The 18,994-nt window shown below is 44.7% G+C and overlaps 1 protein-coding gene across 1 annotated transcript in view; it reads left to right on the forward strand.

Moving 5' to 3' along the window:
* LOC128695983 (cytochrome P450 4c3-like) overlaps positions 1-9,701 on the forward strand; it is a 53,423-nt gene extending 43,722 nt beyond the window's left edge. Inside the window, exons 7-9 of the mRNA XM_070092828.1 lie at positions 765-933; positions 1,416-1,595; positions 2,724-9,701. Coding sequence (XP_069948929.1) covers positions 765-933; positions 1,416-1,595; positions 2,724-2,884 — 510 coding nt within the window. The 3' untranslated portion in view covers positions 2,885-9,701. The remainder of the gene's footprint in view (positions 1-764; positions 934-1,415; positions 1,596-2,723) is intronic.
* The last annotated feature ends 9,293 nt before the right edge of the window (positions 9,702-18,994 follow it).

The following is an 18,994-nucleotide window of genomic DNA, read 5'->3' on the forward strand; positions in this document are numbered from 1 at the left end:
AGACGGAGTACAGTCTAGGGGGACAGACTACAAACCTCACTCAAGGAAAAAGATCTTTGGGCGAGTATAACACCAGGAACATCTGAGTCGCACATCAGCCAAATAACTCCTGAAACATATGGGCGCCTAGCAAATATAAGAACAGCATACCGCCATCTTAATAAGGAATCGTTCAGGACCCTGTACACTGTGTAAGGCCCATATTGGAGTATGTGGCCCCAGTTTGGAACCCACATCTAGCCAAGCACGTGAAGAAACTAGAGAAAGTGCAAAGGTTTTCAACAAGACTATTCCCAGAGCTAAGGGGTATGTCCTACGAGGAGAGGGAAATCGAGCTGACGATAGTGGAAGACAGTAGAGATAGGGGGGACATGATAACGACGTGTAAAATACTGAGAGGAATTGACAAGGTGGACAGAGACAAAATGTTCCAGAGATGGGACACAACAACAAGGGGACACAATTGGAAATTGAAGAGACAGATAAATTACATAGATGTTAGGAAGTGTTTCTTGAGTCACAGAGTAGTCAGGAAGTGCAATAGTTTGGGAAGCAATGTAGTGGAGGCAGGATCCATACATAGCTTAAAGCAGAGGTATGATAAAGTTCTTGGTGCAGGGAGTGTGACCCAGTAGAGGCCAATGAAGAGGTGGGGCCAGGAGCTATGAATCGACCCCTGCAACCAAAACTAGGTAAATACAAGTAGGTGAGTACGCACACACACACAAGAAAAAAGAGTATAAGTTTATATGTACTTTCTGGAGGCCCGTGTTGATGAGGAGCTGCAGTCTATCTTCGGTGACTCAGAGCGTCCAGTGACCATGGATGACCTGCGTGAGATGAAGTACACAGAAAACTGCATCAAAGAGGCTCTCAGACTCTTCCCTTCTGTGCCTTTCCTGGCCAGAGACCTCAAAGAGGAGGTTGTCATTGGTAGGAATCAAATTATTTTTGTTACTATGTAGGGGAAATGCTAAACCCGTAAGGGTCGATTAACATATGAAAAATAAATATGAGGGATGGGGTAATGAGGCTTGATGTGAGGATGGGGAGAGGCAGCTCCATTTCCTTTAATCAAAAAATCTTTTTCCCCTCATCAAAGCTTGGAACAAAGAGAAAACTCATTTTTTTTTTTTTAGAAATTTTAAGTAACTCTTTAATAATCAGAATTTTGCTCATTTGGCTGCTTAGAAGATTTTGTGTCTGTTACGACTGAAGTGTTGCATGATCCATACAGGTTTAGCGCTTGTTTTCCAACATGAAAATATTGCTATTATATAATTTCTTATTTTAGATTTTCAGTAAAAAAGTAATTTGATTATTTTTTTGTATTCTATGAAATACATTAACATTAAATTATATAAACACCTTTACATTACAAATACAACACGCATTAACTACTGAATATTATGCAGATAATTATCGCATCCCAGCTGGCACCACTGTGATGGTGATGACTTACTGTCTTCACCGTGACCCAGCACAGTTTCCCAACCCGGAAGTCTTTGACCCAGATCGCTTTTTACTGGAGAATGTCAGCCAGCGACACCCCTACGCTTACATTCCTTTCAGCGCTGGACCCAGGAACTGTATCGGTGAGTCCATCACAGGTTCTGTCTCAGACATATAATCAAGCACGAAAATACAATACAATGATGTACATTAATGTTATTATACACCTACAAGCATGTTGATAAGACACATGTAGTTTATGACATTTTGTTGAGAAGTTTCGGCCATCAGGGATTTTATGAACTAAAAAATACTCTGCGGAACTAAATGTTTCAATAAAATGCCATAAATCTTATATTGTGACTTATTAACATGATGTTAACTTTATGATTCTTAGTTATAGTGGGGCTGAGAGGAGCTGAAATTGCACATTAACCTTGGCCAGTAAATTCAGCAGTGTGACTTTATTCTTTTCTTCAGATTTATTTAAAATCTGGGAGAATAAATTGCCCATTGCATATAATTCGTGGAAAAGTACTACCAAATATAAGCTAAATGACTGACAGCTTTAGCTTTCTGTTATGTTTGTAACAATTTCATGATTAATTATTTGTCTGTGAAAGATATTTCATGTTGTGTCCCTTGATTTAACCACAGCAGTTATATCCCCCCTCTTGAGGGGTTCTTTACTTCTGGTGAAGGGCTTTTGATTCATGAAATTGAAGTTATACTTTGTTTCTTTATATCAAACCTAACTGCCTTCCATTCCCAGTTCCTCAGCTGCTATATGACCCTTATATGTTTAGAGCTTCCGCCTTCAATATAATAAAATGTTGCATAGGGTGGTCCTACTGTAGGTGAATCAATAGAAGAATGCAAAAACTTAGGTCCAGTTCTGGTTTATTGTGTAAGCCAGCCATGAACATGGGCTTGGCTCTCTGTCGATAATTCTTCGTCCACTTGTGATCATGAACATCGTTGTCTAGAACATCATATATCCATCCTCCTTTTGAAATCTTCATTGTAATAACTTTATGCCTCTATGATAAGGAGACATATAAGGAGTTAAAGGAACCTTATTAATAACGTTTAGCCCATTCAATGAAGTAGTCGTGAGGTCAGGTCAGGAGCTATGGTGAAGCTGTGGAGAGGTCACGTGATGGTTGTGTCTGAGGTGTGTGTGGTAAATATTGATCCAGAATCATGTGGGACAGTGTGATAATGATTTTATAACTTCCATATATTTATGAATATTCTTACATTTTTTCTAGGTCAGAAGTTTGCACTTATGGAGGAGAAGATCCTGCTGAGCAACATCCTGCGTAAGTTCCGTGTAGAAAGCGTCACCCGCCGAGAGGACTTACGCATTCTCGGAGAGCTCATTCTCAGGCCTGAAAATGGTAACACTTTGAAACTTACTCCCAGAGCATAAGTGTCGAGAAGATACTTTAGACGACTTAAATAGTTTGTAAAGAATTTTGTATTTTAAAGGAACGCTTATGCAATAAAAATAAATATAGTTATAAGAACATGGAAAAGGAGGAACACTACAGCAGGCCCGTTGACCCATACTGGGCACGTCCTTCACAAATCCATCACACTAACAGAATATTCCTACACATTTTCAATGCTACCCAGGCAATAAGCTCTGATAAATTTATTTACTCATCTGCAAGTCCTACTCAAATCCAACCCCTCTCACTCGTATATTTGTCCAACTTAAATTTGAAAATACACAACTAGGCAGACTGTTCCACTCATCACCTACCCCATTTCCAAACCAATACTTTCCTATATCTTTTCTGAATCTAAACTTACCTAATTTGAATCTATTATTGCGGGTTCTCTATTGGAAAAATATCCTCAAAACCTTATTTACATCCCGTTTGTTAAAACCCATCTTCTACATATACACTTCAATCGTGTCTCCCCTCATTCTTCGTTTTACAAGTGAATGTAATTTAAGGGACTTCAATCTTTCCTCATACGGAAGATTTCTAATGCTATGTATTAATTTTGTCATTCTTACCTTTTTCTAACAAATTTATGTCCATTCTGTAATACGGAGACCGGAACTGAGCTGAGTAATCTAGGTGAGGCCTTACTAATGATGTATAAAGCTGTAGTATAACCGCTGGAATTCTGTTGCTTGCACTTCTTGATATAAATCCCAGTAATCTGTTCGCTTAGGCATTGCTGTCTTGGTTTAAGGTTGCGTCTTACCATAACCTCCTCAAGTCCTTTTCGCATTCTCTATGGCTAAGTTCTTCATTATGTAGCTTATAAATTTTAGGGTTATGAACATTCCCAAGCCTCAAAACCTTGCATTTATCTACATAGAACTGCATCTGCCACTATTCTGAACACTAAGTTTGTCTAAATCCTCCTGAAGTTCCGTGACATCTACATCTGAATCTTTTATCCTACCATCGAGTCATCAGCGAATTTGCTAATATCATTAGGAATTCTCTCGTCAAGGTTATTGATATATATTATAAGCAACATTGGACCTAAAATTGATCCCTGTGGAACGCCACTTGTTACAGATCCCCGCACCGATTTTTCTCCATTTATATACACACGCTACTTCCTGTTGGTGAGGCATGTCTATCCATGACAGCACTTCTTCCCCCATTGCCGTGAGCTGCCACTTTCTTTATCAGTCTCTAGTGCGGTACTCTTTCAAAGGCCTTACTAAAATCCAAATAAACAATCAAATTCTTTATCGTGATCAACAGCCTCAAAAGCTTTACTGAAAAAAGTTAGTAAATTAGTTAGGCAGGAACGGCCATTCGTGAATCCATGCTGAGTATCATTAACCCAGTTGTGCTTATCAAGATGATTTCTTATATCAGGTGTAACTGACTAGTAATTTACCAAGAATTGAGGTCAGGCATATTGGCCGGTACTATAACGGTAACGACTTGTCCCGTGATTTAAAAGTAAGAATTACATTGGCTATCTTCCACATATCAGAAACTACACATGTTCTAAGAGATATGTTATAAATGTTTGTCAATGGTTCACACAGTTCCAATTTGCACTCCATAAGAACCCTTGAAAAAAATTCATTCAGGGCCCGGGGATTTATTTTGTTTTAGTTCGGTCTACTTGTTTGATTACCATATCCCTAGTGACTGTGATATTATATATTTATCTTCTTCAGGCCCACTATAAAAGTTAATTATTGGGATATTGTTAGCGTCTCCCTGTGTGAAAACTGAGAGAAAATATTTAAAAAAAATCGAGCACATTTCATTCTCCCTGTCAGTAAGATGCCCGGAGTTATTTTTATGGGGACCTATCTTTTCTCTAATTTTTGCCCTTTAAACCTGGAGAAAACCATTTGTGTTAGTTTTCGAATCTCTAGCAACTTCAATTTTGTAGTCCCGTTTAGCTTTTCTTATCTCCTTTTTAACCTCCCTCTTAGTGTGAATATATTGATTCGTAAGATGACCCTCACCTCGTTTGATACGTCTATAAATTACTTATTTCTGCCCTAAAAGATGTTTGACCTTATTATTCATCCATTTCGAGTCATTTCTGCTCGATCTAATTTCTTTATACGGAATAAATTTTCTTTGGGCAGCATATATATAGAGTTTAGAATGCTGTCATACTGAGAGCGCTCTCTACTAAGCGAAAATCTGGGACCACTACTGAGTTATCCCTACTATCATACTTTCATTCAATGCTGAAGGTAATTGATCTGTGGTCGCTTGCAGCAAGTTCCTCTGTAATTTCTATATTATTAACAAGGGTTTCCTGGTTTGCCACAAAGTCAAATAGGTTATTTCCCTTTGTAGGTTCTGAAAGATACTGCTTTAAAAAACAATCCTGAACTATAAGAAGTCGTTAGATTTTAAATTCCGTCAAGAAATTCCAATCAATCTGACTAAAGTTGAAGTCCCATAGAATTACTATGTTATCGTTCCTTGTGATCCTAACAATTTCCTCCCACAGTAGTCTTCCTTGGTCTCTATCCAAGTATGGGTGGCGGTATATCACGCCTAAAATCAATTTCTTGTGCCCCTCTGAAAATTCTACCCAGACAGACTCAGTATGTGTTATTTCAGACTTTATTCCCGTTTATATGCAACAATTCAAGTGAACTCGGACATAGAAACATAAGGAATGGGGGTGGAGTGGCACACTATCTACGTGAAACAATTTAAAACCCTGAATGTGACATTCGACAGATATATCTCGATTTTTTATTTTAAACCATGTCTCAGGTATTGCAAATACCTCAGTGTTTCGCCGGGTCGCCATCTGGAGAAGACCCGGGCCGGAAGTACCGGCGAACCAACTCGAACTCGATCCTCAGTGTTACCCGCACTTGCAACTAATCTCAACTCGTCCATCTTATTTCTACCAGTACGACTATTTAGTATATTAGTATAATATAAATTCAGAAAACCTCTCCTCTCTTTTCTCTTCTTGCTCATTTCTGTTCTTCCATTATCCCTGTTAGTGTTTTTGTCACTTATTGTCACTGGCTCTTTAATATTCACCACAAACATTACCGCATTCTGCCTATAACTGGTTTCCCTAAAACTCGCACTATAGCTACACTGATACCTCACTGCTTTCCCACCAAAACCCATACCACTAACTATGCTTAGTTTAAAGATCTAACAGCTCCATCCACTGCAATGGCCAGTGCCCCCACCCCGGAAACCGATAAGTGAACCCCATCTTGGCACATGTCATTTCATGGACAATTGGAGGTCCCAATTGTCCATGAATGTCGCTGCATTTTCCTTACAATGTTTGTTCAGCCAGCACTTGACATCAACTGCTCTGGAGAGCCATTCATTTCCAATTCTTCTCCTTGGCAAAATGCCACATGTCACAGGTCTCCCACCCTTCCAACACAAATCCTATCCCTGCGAGCTCCATTGGAGAGGGAAAGTTTTACCTCCCCATTCACCGTCTTCCATGCTCGTCCACGATGCATTTCTCAAATCGTGTGAAGATCAAACCAAGAAGTGGGACAGTAAATGACTCAGCCAAATCGGCACTTGCATCTATAATTCGCAGCAGGTTGCTGGTCAAATTCAATGCGATTCTCAAATCAGCTTTCATTTTCGTCTGGACTGACGACATTGAAGCTGAAAAGTTAATCATTCCCCAGCTTTATGGGCCAAAAGAACGGCGTTCCTCCAACGGCTGAACTAACTTATCACAATCCAGCTTATAGAAGAAATCAAGACATCAATAGAAGACCAGAACCCTTGGGCCTCTGTGGACCACATCACCAAAATACCCAATGCATCTTCAGTGCTAAAGGTCAACTTCACTGATGTCAACAAGGCTGCCCAAGCTCTCGCCGAGGGCAAGGCAATCTATTACTTCCACATCAACCCAAAATAATCTGAGGCAGAGAGATTCCACCTCATCATGCAATGTTACTGCTGCTACTCTTACTCTCATTCCACTCAGGATTGTCCTCTCTAGGATAAAAAAAATCTGTCTGACCTGCGGCAATGAATGACATGGCTTCAAGGCTTGTTCCACCACCGCTCCACCAAAATGCGTAAACTGCAAGAATGAACATTACTCTCCCACTGCCGAATGCCCAATAAGAAGAGAAATACTCAAGAAAAACATAAAACAAGAAAAGAAAACACCTGCAGTATCTACAACATATGCTGCAATCGCAAAACTGCAAGCAGACACCACCAAAATATTTAAGGCCATTTAGACTTCATCCTCCACCAGCAACACATTACCTCCAATACTTGCCGATGAATCTACAAGAATCCTCTACAGTATGATATATGCCCACATGCACAATATGGCCATACCTGGTTCTTTCAACACCACCACCATCAATGAACTCTTCCGACTAAACATGCCGTGTTTACATTCCCAGTCTCCACCTTCTTCAGACATAATCAAGACCACCATAAATATCGTCAACGTCTCAATACTTACAAGTCTCTCTCAAGCAGCAGCTCCACCACCATCTCTTACTGGTGACGAGCCGCCTCAGAATCATACCAATGAGATGCTTCCACTGGCTTCCTCCACCAAGAAAACGAACTAATCAGAGACCTCAACCCCGGCCCCCTCCTCCGCTGCAAACACCACCAGTGACAGCACATCAATGACTGCCACAGGCACTGCTACTCCCCAACCACCAGCACATCTAGAAGACAACTCGGAAAGAGCAAAAACCCGTCCACATCCGCCATATAAGTACACCAAATGGAATGGCGTAAGTTCTACACGACAGACCAATACAGTGAAGCTATGCATTGCAAAGAATTTCACACTCGACTCCGTGAGGGAAATGTCAAGTTCACTGGCGAGCATGAATATCTAGGCAGCACCGAAGAAATGTTCGAGGACATCGCAGAGTCTCTTGACGATGAATGTCTCCGATGTTGGTGCAGTCAATTACTATGAAGAACGAAATTTAAGAATATCAAGAATGCTACCGCCCACTAGCAAGCTTCCTTCCACCAGTCACCATGAAGCTAAGTTCTCCAGCACTCTGGCATGGCCTAAAGCTGGGGTGTGGCTCCATCAGACCTTGTAATGCTCGCTTTCTCGGCCCTTCCTGACACTGCCTGCTGTTGTGCAGCTTCATCAGCCGCCCTCGCATCGCCAACTACTGTGCAGCTGGCAAACCCCTTCAAGACACTCCCGTGACTGGGAGGCAAGGCCGAGTCACCACCTGGAAAAGGCCCAGGCCGGCAATGTACCAGCGAATCTACAACAATCCCACCCTACATCCCAATCTCTGTTGCTCTCCTCTCCTATACCTGCTAATCAGGTCCTCATTCTTACGTCTGCCAACATCGTTGCCTCTAGAACTGAGACAAATAATAGGATTGCTCCCATTACCTCTCATGATGTCGTCTAGACGGCTAACAATATCCTTTATCCCAGCTCCTGAAAAACACATTCTCTTCCTACTTGTAAGACAAAAGGCAATATCTATAAACTTGACCTGACTGTTCCCAACTAAAACGATGTTCTTACCTTGGCTGGCGGTGTGCAAAACGTTCTCGACGGTCTTTGTAGAGATGGCCTTTGCTGGGATGCTCTCACTAGCATACTTCGCTGATTCATTAACAGTGTTGCTTGCTGGAAGTCTTCAGACAATCGTCTGCAAACAAGGAAATGGGGTTGCTGGTTTTCACAGATGTCTTCTGGACCTTCTTCAGCTTCAGCTTCGTCTCTTCAGTTCCAACTAACATCCATTCATTGGTCCGATCATCAGCGACATTGTTCCAAGGATAATCCTTGCACATACCCTTCAGTCGTTGAGTTTATCTTCTTGCTTCCGTTATTTCTGCCTTAAGCTGAAGATATGGCTGCTCGTAGTCGAGGGAAGCCATCATCACAATCTCAATAGCTAAGAACGGAGTGCACACCTGACAAGTCTTCACAAAGCAAAGTGCAGGTCACCAATGAGCAAGGTACAGGTCAACACTGAGCAAGGTACAGGTTACCACTGAGCAAGGTACAGGTTACCACTGAGCAAGGTACAGGTTACCACTGAGCAAGGTACAGGTCACCACTGACAAGTACAGGTCAGAGAGAACAATAACGTTGGAGCAAACATCAGCTCCTCTCATTTTCTTGGTACAATAGAACTATTATGGCACTGTAGCGTTGAGATCCTGCATAGTACAGTTAGGACATTTATTAGAGAACACTGTTTCTCCACGAGTCGCGAAACGTTTCCTCCAATAAATATCCTGAACAGCACATGTCTTTTTTCCACATCTTGCCGGTATCACTACATTATTTCTCAGTTTAAGAGATAGTATAGACCAGGTGTCAAGATGAATAAATTCCTTTATAGTTACAGTAGTCCTCATTTGAAAATCTTGAAATGTGTCATTATATCGTCTAAAGTATTGTTTAGCATATATGGCCTGGTAATGTGAAAGACGATATGTTTGCAGGCAAATCTGTGCAACAACTTTTCGTCCAGAACTGAACTTTATCGACTTATTGGAGTTCCCTCCTGGACGAACCGTCGTAATATAAGTTTGTCTGCAAACACTGTCTTTCTCACTACCTGTTAACTTACACCGTCGTCTATCCATGTTGCTTAGAAATTCTTCGTATTTAAAGGAAGATTAAATATTCTCTAATATTTTTCACGTATATGAACCATTAGCGTAAAGACTTTTGAATGTTCCAAGAAAGGCAGATCAACTGCATACCCAGATAAGAACAGTAAAACAAAAAATGAAATTTTGAATATTAATAAAGCCTCTGAATGATCTTTTGTTTTATTTGCTGTGTCATTTAATCATTTCATACATTGTACAAAATTTATCTTGTACTTCCTGGAAATCAGGAGGGAGATGCATAATCTTCACCTGGAAAATCCTAGAGGAACTGGTGTCAAATCTGCACAAAGAAGTCACTCCCTACGAAAGCAGACATCCTAACATACCCACTATGAAAAGTAGGGGCGCCATGAGTACAAGAGAAAACGCAACCATTGTCCGGGCCCAAAACAGCCTCCCACCATGCATAAGGAAATTACCATTAGAATCCGTTGCTGTCAAGAGGTAGCTGAGCAGATACCTAAAGTTAGTGCCTGACCAGCAACAGTCTGGTTGATCAGTTTCTGGCCCACCGGGAGGCCTGGTCAAATACTGGGTCCCGGGGGGTTAAACTTCGGAATGACATCCAGGCAGACAGGAAAGTTAGAGCCTTGATGCTGTTGGTGGGCTCTTTATACAAGAAATTAGAGCTTCTCCCCTTCCTTTCGATCACGCTTGATTTAACTTCAACTGGGAAGCGCTTCCTCATCAACAATTTTTTTTTTCATTTTAGAACGCATATTTTCTATTTTTCACCAAATTATAATTCATTAATGTGTTTTATTCCAGTGGTTCATCAATTTACCCAGACTGTTGTTACACTAAGTAGCTTAACACATTACTCAGGCTATTGCTGCACTCATACAGTAGTTCAACACATAATAAAATGGTTAGACTGTCACTCTTGAAAATATACGTCAGTATTCCTTGATCTTTGTTGCATTTATGGATAGGTTGAGATAGAGCTACTAGGCTTCTTTCCTGCTTTGGTTGAACGGGAGCTACTAGGCTACTAGTTTGAGTTAAGATTTAGCTACTAGGCTTCTTTCTTGGACTGGAAGTGAGCTACTAGGCTTCTGAGATTGAATGAGGCTTCAGGTAGAGGGCTGAGGTTACGGGAGAGATGTACCTTTAACACAAAATTCCAAAATGGGTAAAGACAATACAAGTTTCGTGACTTTAGTTGTTAATGGCAGACACATTATTCCACCTATATACAATTGAAAGTTTTCTTCCAAAAATATCCAGAGAAGCGTCATGTCTAATAAATTGTTAGCGACGAAATGCAAAGATAAATCGTGAAAAATAATCGAAAATTACCAAACGTGTGATTCTGTTTGGCTTATCGGCCACTCTTGCCTGAGTGAATCTTTCTATTATCAGGATAATTAATGTCTTTATTAGAGACTGGGAAACGAAGCGGTGTTGCTACTGCAGATGAATCATATACGTTGTTACAAATTCTCTGAAGTGATAGCCGATGGCACTGGGTGGAGCGTCTGGCACTGTAGTGCCAAAATCGTAATTTTGCTCCAAAAATAACTTAAACCATTTAACTTAACCTTGCTAAAAAGGATCACAATGTGCTAGATAACAGTGTGGCGAGAATGGTGGTGAATAACTTCTGGTCCAAGGAATTGGAGCTACTTTCCTTTCCTTGGACAAAGAAAAGGTGTTGTATAACCCTTGTGTGTTAAGGTCTTCCACATTAACATAATAATCATGGTCCATCACATAGGATGGGTCATTAATGAGGAAGTCGAGTGTGTCAGTCCGAGACGGGAAGCTTCAGTGAGGCGATGAGGATGTCTTCAAATATTCCACTGTGCTCAGTAGCTACAACAATTTTAAAGACTGAAACTTTAGAGAACTGGAGATCCAATTATACTGACATTGCAATTATGGAGGGCTAGAATGTTTGAAATAAAATTCGATTTATTTGAATATTGAGACACTTATGCAGCATATGGGAATCTTTATTCAGGAAACGTTTCGCCACACAGTGGCTTCATCAGTCCAATACAAAGAGGAAGGCGTAAGGAGAGGAGGAGAATGAGGTAATCAGTCCCTCAGCCTGGAGTCGATGTGTTCAGTCCATCAATCTTGTAGAATGTACAGCATAGGTATGTATGTATAATGTTCGCCAAGACCGTAGTCCTGGCACGGGTCTCAATCTTGCGATGACCCGTCTCTGGCTCCCGAGGGAGAAAGGTTTCTACAATGATGCGACATATGCTGCTCAAGCACTCTTCTGGTCAGTTCAACTGGTGCATCTCATAAGCGACAACACCATATGTACTCCTAACTATGGACACTAGCGAGGAGGAGGATATGTCGTTATCACAGGTAACAGCTTGTCTGGTTCGTTGACTCCATGGTACACTAGTGTGGCCGCAGTCATCTCTGGGTCCTCTTCGGGAGGGAATATCACTCCTAGTTGCCTGCGGAGTGTCTCAGTAACTTCGCACTCCAGAAGATAGTGTGTTAGGGGCCGCTGGACAACGTGCTGACAGTACTGGCACATCTCCTCCTCAGCCTTGTCTACCATCATCTTGGCTGTGGGAAAGCCCAAACGAAGCCGATGGATGGCGGTACACTGCGCTCTGGACCAGCTTCTATCATATGGAGGGGGTTCTCCCTGAGTCGCTGCTCGGTACCACTGTTGAGATGGGGTATCACCTAAGACCTCCCCCATAAGTTTCATGGCTCTGGCAGCCACCAGTTTGGTCTGTCGTAGGCTGATTGGGACAGTAATCCCAACATGTGGATAGTCTGTTGCTGCCTTGGCTGCATCATCTGCCGCCTCATTTCCCCGGATGCCAGCATGGCTGGGGATCCAGTTCAATGTCGATCTGTTACCCTGAACTTCTAAGGCTGTCATTATGCTCAGGATCGATGTGATGAGGTGAACATTGTCCTGTGGTTGAGGATGGGAGAGGGCATTGATTGCAGAGGTGGAATCAACATGTATGACAGGTCGGAGTCGATGTCGTAGGGCATGTGACAATGCCTGCTGAATCGCCACCAGCTCAGCTTGAAGGATCGTGCAGTGGTCAGGGAGTCGCCAGCCTTGTGTGTGACCATTGTGGTACAGTCCAGCTGCTGCTCTCTTCCTGTCAGGGTCGACAGAACCATCTGTGAAATACACTGCACATGTGCCTCCCTCTGCCAGTGCCATGCTTGTCTCAGCATGATTGCTGAGGGTGTCTTGACTGCAGAGACGCTTAGAGATGGGTAGCTGCATGATGCAAACATCGGCTGGATCTGGGCGCCAGGGAGGTGGTGGATGGTACCCAGCAACAGGAAGGTCACAACTCTTCTCAAGGAGTAGTTGTATAGGCAGCAGCTTCCGCCCAGCAGCACAAAACGAACGAATCCAGGAGTAGTCCGTGAAGAGTGTGGGATCTTGTGACATGGTTGTCAATATCCGTCTCCTTAGTGGGGTACCTTGCTGCCGGTGCAGAATCGTGGCCACTTTGCAGGCGTTTATGTATCTTACTCTGTCAGCCAAGGAAGGAAGCCGGGCCTCAGATCTGAGACATACTGTGTTGGTCCAGATGGGGGCCCCAAGCATAGTTCTTATCGCCTGATTTTGTACGACCTCCACCCTTTGCCTGCTCTGCGGGAAGAGATGAGCTAACGCCGGTGCACCGTAGTCAATGAGCGAGCGTATAGCTTGTATATAGTACAAGCGAAGTACATCTTTGCTTGCCCCTGCACGGTGCCTCGTCATGGCTCTCATGGCGTTGAGTCTGAGTAGAGCACGTGACCTGACATACTCGGCCTGTTTCTGAAAGGTCAGCTTTTTATCAATGTAGATTCCCAAGTACAGGTAGGAGCCTGTCCACTCAAGTTCTATATCCTGAATACGTAATCTATTCACAGGATCTGGTCCCTTGAACATCATTGCAAGAGATTTCTCGGCCGAGATCTTGAGGCCTAGTTCCTTGCAAGACTGCGTAATTAGGTCCAAAGCTCTCTGAGCCTGTCGTTCTAAATTGCCTTTCCCATTCACTACGAGTGCAAGATCATCAGCATAGCTGAGGAGCTGTGTACCACTATGAAAGGGAAGGCTCACAAGTTCCTGCATAAGGATGTTAAACAGGGTAGGACTGAGCACACCTCCTTGTGGCGTACCGTTTTCCAGGGTTTTAAAGGAAGAGTAGTGTCCCTGAAAGCTGACACAGGCCTGCCTGCCCCTAAGGTAGGACTCTATCCAGGCCAGGAGGCGTCCTTTGATTCCCTTCCGAGCTAGTATTGCCAGAATTGCTGTGGGGCTGGCTAGCTCAAATGCCTTTTCAAGGTCGAGGTAGACGACGATACTAGGTTTTTTGTTACTATCAGCAATCTGGCTTAGTAGAGTGGTTATGCACTCTGCTGTACCCACTCCTTTGGTGAAGCCAAATATGTGATGATGAGAGGGTCCAAGTTTCCATAGGAGGCGGTTTAACACCATCCTCTCAGCAGTCTTGGCTAAGCAGCTGGTCAGCGATATGGGTCTCATACTGCCTGGGTCCTTGGGCTTTGGAATTGGTACGATGGTAGCTTTCTTCCAAGCTGCTGGGAGTGTCCTGGCCCTCCACGACTTGTTAATGACGTCTAGTATGGCCTCCCATCCACTCTGCCCAGCCCGTGCAATCATGGAGTATGTAACACCATCGATGCCCGGGGCAGTGTCACCTGTGTTCTTAATGGCACGTCGGAGTTCCAAGTCCGTGAGGTCTTCATCAGTCACATCTTCCGACTCACATGCAGCTTGTATCGTTAGCTGGCGCTGTGGCAGAAGATCCGTCTGTATATTCCGGATGTCCTGTGGGAGCTGAGTGGAGGCTCCCCTGGAAGTGAAAAGCTCCACTAGTTTCTCAGCTTCCTGGGATGGGTTCGGGTGTGCTGGTGGCCTCGGCTTGCTCTTGCCAGTTGCTATGTTGAGCTTGCCCCATATCTCAGATAAGGTGGTGTGATGCCCGAATGTTGAGCACCACTCCAGCCATTTCTCAGTTTTTACTCTGAGAGAGACTCTGCGGGCATGCTGCACAATGGCTCTCAGAGTATTCCTGTTCTCTGCCGTAGGGTTACGCCTGTATAGCTTCCTAAAAGAGTTGATGCGGTGGTTCTGCTCCCGCACCTCGTCGTTGTAGAACCACCAGTCTCTTTTGTGAGTGCGTCCTGCGGACTTCTTTGGAATTGCGCACTCTGCTGCCTGGATGAGAACAGTGATTAGCTCCTGTTCAGCCGTATCACAGTCTTCAGATAGAGAGTATGTGGACCACCAGTCATGAAGATAATCCTGGAACACCTTCCAGTTGGCCCTCTTTACGTCCCATCTAGGAGGCAGCACAACTGTGGGAGGCCTGTTGATGTTGAAGGTGGTGATCACTGCAAAGTGGTCACTGACAAGGTGAGGATGAGTTTCCCATGTGGCTCCTGCTGCGAGTTGTCTTGACCCGAAGGTAAGGTCGAGGCAGCCACCCAACAGGTGTGTGGGGTCTCCATTGTTTAGCAACTTTACCTCTGGAATATCGTGTAGGAGCATTGCTATGTGTCTGCCAGCAGCATTGGTTGCTGAGTGAGAGTGCAGCATTGGGTGATGTGCGTTGAAATCTCCACCCACAATAATACACTCAGTGCGTGCTAGTGCGAGGAGCTCTGCAATGTCGAGGGTGTGTCTTGGGTTCTTGTAGATGTTATAGATGGTAATGGGCGCCCCAGGTATGTGCACAAGGATGGCCTGTACCTCGACATCCTCCCCACAGTCCACAGGGTTGGCTATAACCTCGTGAGGTATTGTATTGGATACAAATACAGCTGTGCCTCTGCAGTGAACGCCCGGGTCCATGTGCCGAAAATACCCAGCAAAACCGGGTAGTCTTGGGCACATAGTCGGGACAGTCAGAGTTTCTTGTAGCAAGACGATGTCAACCCGATCCCGAATTACTGCCTCCAGCAAGAGGTGCTGTTTGCCCCTCAGGCCCTGAATGTTCCATTGTAGGACCTTGAGGGTGTGATTTGGTACCGAGGTTATTCCATCGCTGTTGTTTCCTGAGCTGGAGACTGAGTCCTGCCCGCTCTGAGAACCTGCAAATTCATGGCATCCACTGTCTCCTCTTCGGTCAGAAAGCACACTCTCAGGAGCGTACTCACCATCTGCCGGAATGCGCTCTGTTGTTCCGTGGAGTTGATTGTGTTGCAAATAAGATCCGTGAATACCTTGATGAGTGCTACGAGATCCTCCCTGGTGAGGGCCTGCTTTGGAGTTGGGTTCGAAACAGTGGACATTATCTGGGCTGTTGTGGTCTGTAGGGACTGCTGAGGGTTGGATTTCTTTATTGTATGCACCGTGGTCTGTTGCTGTATACCAAGTTGGGTAGCCGGGATCTGCTGGTGAGGTGCCAGTTGAGTCTGCAAAGCGCCTGTGCCGGGTAAGGAGTGCCTGCGTTGTCGTGCTATGGCCGGTGGGGGCTCGTTTAGTGCCGCCTGCTGATCGCATTGACCAGATGCACCCTGTTGACGCCTCCTGTTCCTCTTGTTTCTGTTTCTTCGTTGAGGTAGGGGTGCAGGAGGTTCTTGACCTTGACGCCTGGTTGAGGCTTCTAGGGTTGGGAATTCCTGGGCATTGACTTGGGTTAGCTGCTGAGAGATCTGCGGTATGGCAGGGTTCTCTGCACCCATCGTTTGCTGAGAGTGATGATCCGTCGTAGCCTGTTGCCGAGTTTTTGGCGTCTTCCAGACTTCTTGAATTCTGGCGAGCCTCTCGGGGCATCGAGGATTCCAGGCATGGTGTTTCTGCCTGCAGTTCGGGCATTGTGGAGTGGGTGGCGATGCATTTTTCAGCTTGGTGATGCATTCCTCGGTAGGGTGGTGCTGGCTGCAGACACCGCAGATTACTCTGTTCGGACAGAGTGCACCCAGGTGTCCATAACGCTGACACTTGAAACAGCGAACTGGTTCTGCTGTGAAGGTCCTGACATCGTACCTGCCCCAAGAACCGAGGTCCAGCTGGGATGGCAGTGGTCCTACATGCTGAATGAGGACCTGTCGGGTTGGTGCATTGCCTGCCGTCTTTGCCTTGAGACGTTGAGCTGACACCACACTGGGGTGAGCTGCTACTGCCTCGATGGGCATCATCAGCGGGTATCGCATCACTACACCCTTGGTGATCTTCTGCCGAGAGTCCAGTTCCTCCAGGGTGAATGAGCGATCTGTCTCCATGACTCTCTTCAAGGTGGTATACATTTCCTTGTTGAGAGGAGTCAATATTGGTTCTCCCCTCAAGTTGAACCATATCTTGAACTTCAGGTTGTGTCGTGATTCCAGGTATGAAACAACCCCATAGTGGGTTCTGTGGTCCCCGTAAGACTTCACCTTGAATTTGCCAGGTCGGTTGAGCTGGTTTGCCTGCTCCTTGGACGGATGGTGCTTCTTCTTGTTGTCCACAGTGTTCCATCCCTCTTGGTTTTCGGGGGGTGGGGTGTTTATTTCCGCACCTGTTTCTATTGTCGCTGGCTCCATGGTTGGGACTGTCAGATCTGCTACAATGTGAGCAGGATCTTCCTCTTCCTCTCGCAACTTCTTCGCTAGAATTTCGCCCCACATTTCCAAATCTGAGTCCTCCGTCGTGTTCATGGAGCATCGTGGCCTCTTCTTTTCGGCAGAAGCCATGTGCCTATCTTGTGATAAGGTAGTGAACTCCGTGAACTGAGTGTTGGCCGTGACGAACTCTAGCTCAAGTCCCTTCACTGCCGTCAACATGACTCACGAAATCGTAATGACACGATTGCAAGCAAACCATACCCCGGCCGGGATTGAACCCGCGGTCAGAGAGTCTCAAAACTCCAGCCCGTCGTGTTGGCCACTAGACCAGCTAGCCACAATAAGATTCGTCCAACTAGGTATATTTCTACACCATGGGAAGGTTAGCACAGGCACCACTGCCACCACAAATTCAAGTTTTTACAGACGAATCTCCAGCTAGCGTGGCCGTGACGAACTCTAGCTCAAGTCCCTTCACTGCCGTCAACATGTCAGGACAGCCCTGGTTGCAAAAGGCGTTGAAAAAGCCTTTGACCCTGTCTGGCACGAAGGGCTCAAGTACAAACTCTGCACTAACTTCAACCTGCCTCTCACTACTCGTAAACTCCTCTGCAACTTCCTAGACGGCCGTACCATGAGAATCAAATTCCAAGGCTGTTACTCTGACTTCACACTAAAAGCCAGAGTACCCCAGGGATCTGTCCTCTCCCCTACCCTCTACATTTTATACACTAGCGACATTCCAACACCTGTATACCACAACTCCATCACACTAGCCTATGCAGACTACATTACACAACTTATCACTCATGCCAATATAGATACACTCACACACACAAACCACAAAATGAGGTCGACAGGATAGCCATCTGGGAACAAAAATCGAGGATCAAAACCAATGCAGCTAAATCCAGCATTACGTATAACTACAGGAAACGTGATCCTCCATTATCTGTCGAGCTCAGAACAGCTGACACCCGCACTTACATTCCCATCACACAATCTGTCACTGTCCTTGGCGTTAATCTTGACTACCTTCTTCGTTTACACGGGCACATTCACTCAAGGCATGCAATAGCTAGTAAGGCCCTTGCGGGCCTCTACAAGCTGAAACATGCCTCTCAACGCACCAAACTGCACATCTAAAAATCCCTAATTCCTCCTCTGATAACTTACTCTCCTCTAGCCCTTTCTCTTGCAGCAAAAACAAACTTACTTAAACTGCAGCGTGTCCAGAACAAGGCGCTGCGCTGGGTGCTTGATGTCAGGTGGGAAGACTTCGCAACAAGTGAGTCTCCATGCGCAATTAGACATCCCTGCGCTGAATCTGTACTGGAAGACGCTCAGTGACAGACAGACAAACTTGAGACACGACATGACTACTGGACCACTCTCCTTGACGAAGACATTCGCAGACCCACAAACCAACACAACCTTTTCTACTCCTTGTATGATCCTGCTCCAAACCCTATTTACAAATAACCTTCTATGACAGGTACCATTCTCTGACCCACGTTCGCCTTAGCTTTTGGGTTAAGACATGGCCCAGTTCTACACTCCTCTCTAGCGCTAAACGTCGCATGTCCCTTCCTCCCCGCTCACCCCACTGGAGTCCCAACAGAAGAGCCTGAATTTCTCTTCTCAATATCTTTCCCACGATCGCCTTCGCTGCTGGGTTAAGCCCTGGCTCTATTTCTACGACTAAGAACACTCCTCTCCAGCACTATTCTTCGTCTGTCCCGTCTTCCCCGCTCATCTCATTTCGGATCTTACCTGAACTTTCGTTCGTTCGTTCGTTACTTCAATTCCATATTGTTCCAGACTATGGAACAATACTCTTCTCCAGACTGAGGGACTGACCACCTCAAAACTTCAAGGGTGATGGACTGATTACATCGTCTTCAAGTCTCCTCTGCTTCTATCAACTTTGCTGT

The sequence above is a fragment of the Cherax quadricarinatus genome, chromosome 41, assembly GCF_038502225.1.
Source record: "Cherax quadricarinatus isolate ZL_2023a chromosome 41, ASM3850222v1, whole genome shotgun sequence".
Taxonomy (NCBI): Eukaryota; Metazoa; Arthropoda; class Malacostraca; order Decapoda; family Parastacidae; genus Cherax; species Cherax quadricarinatus.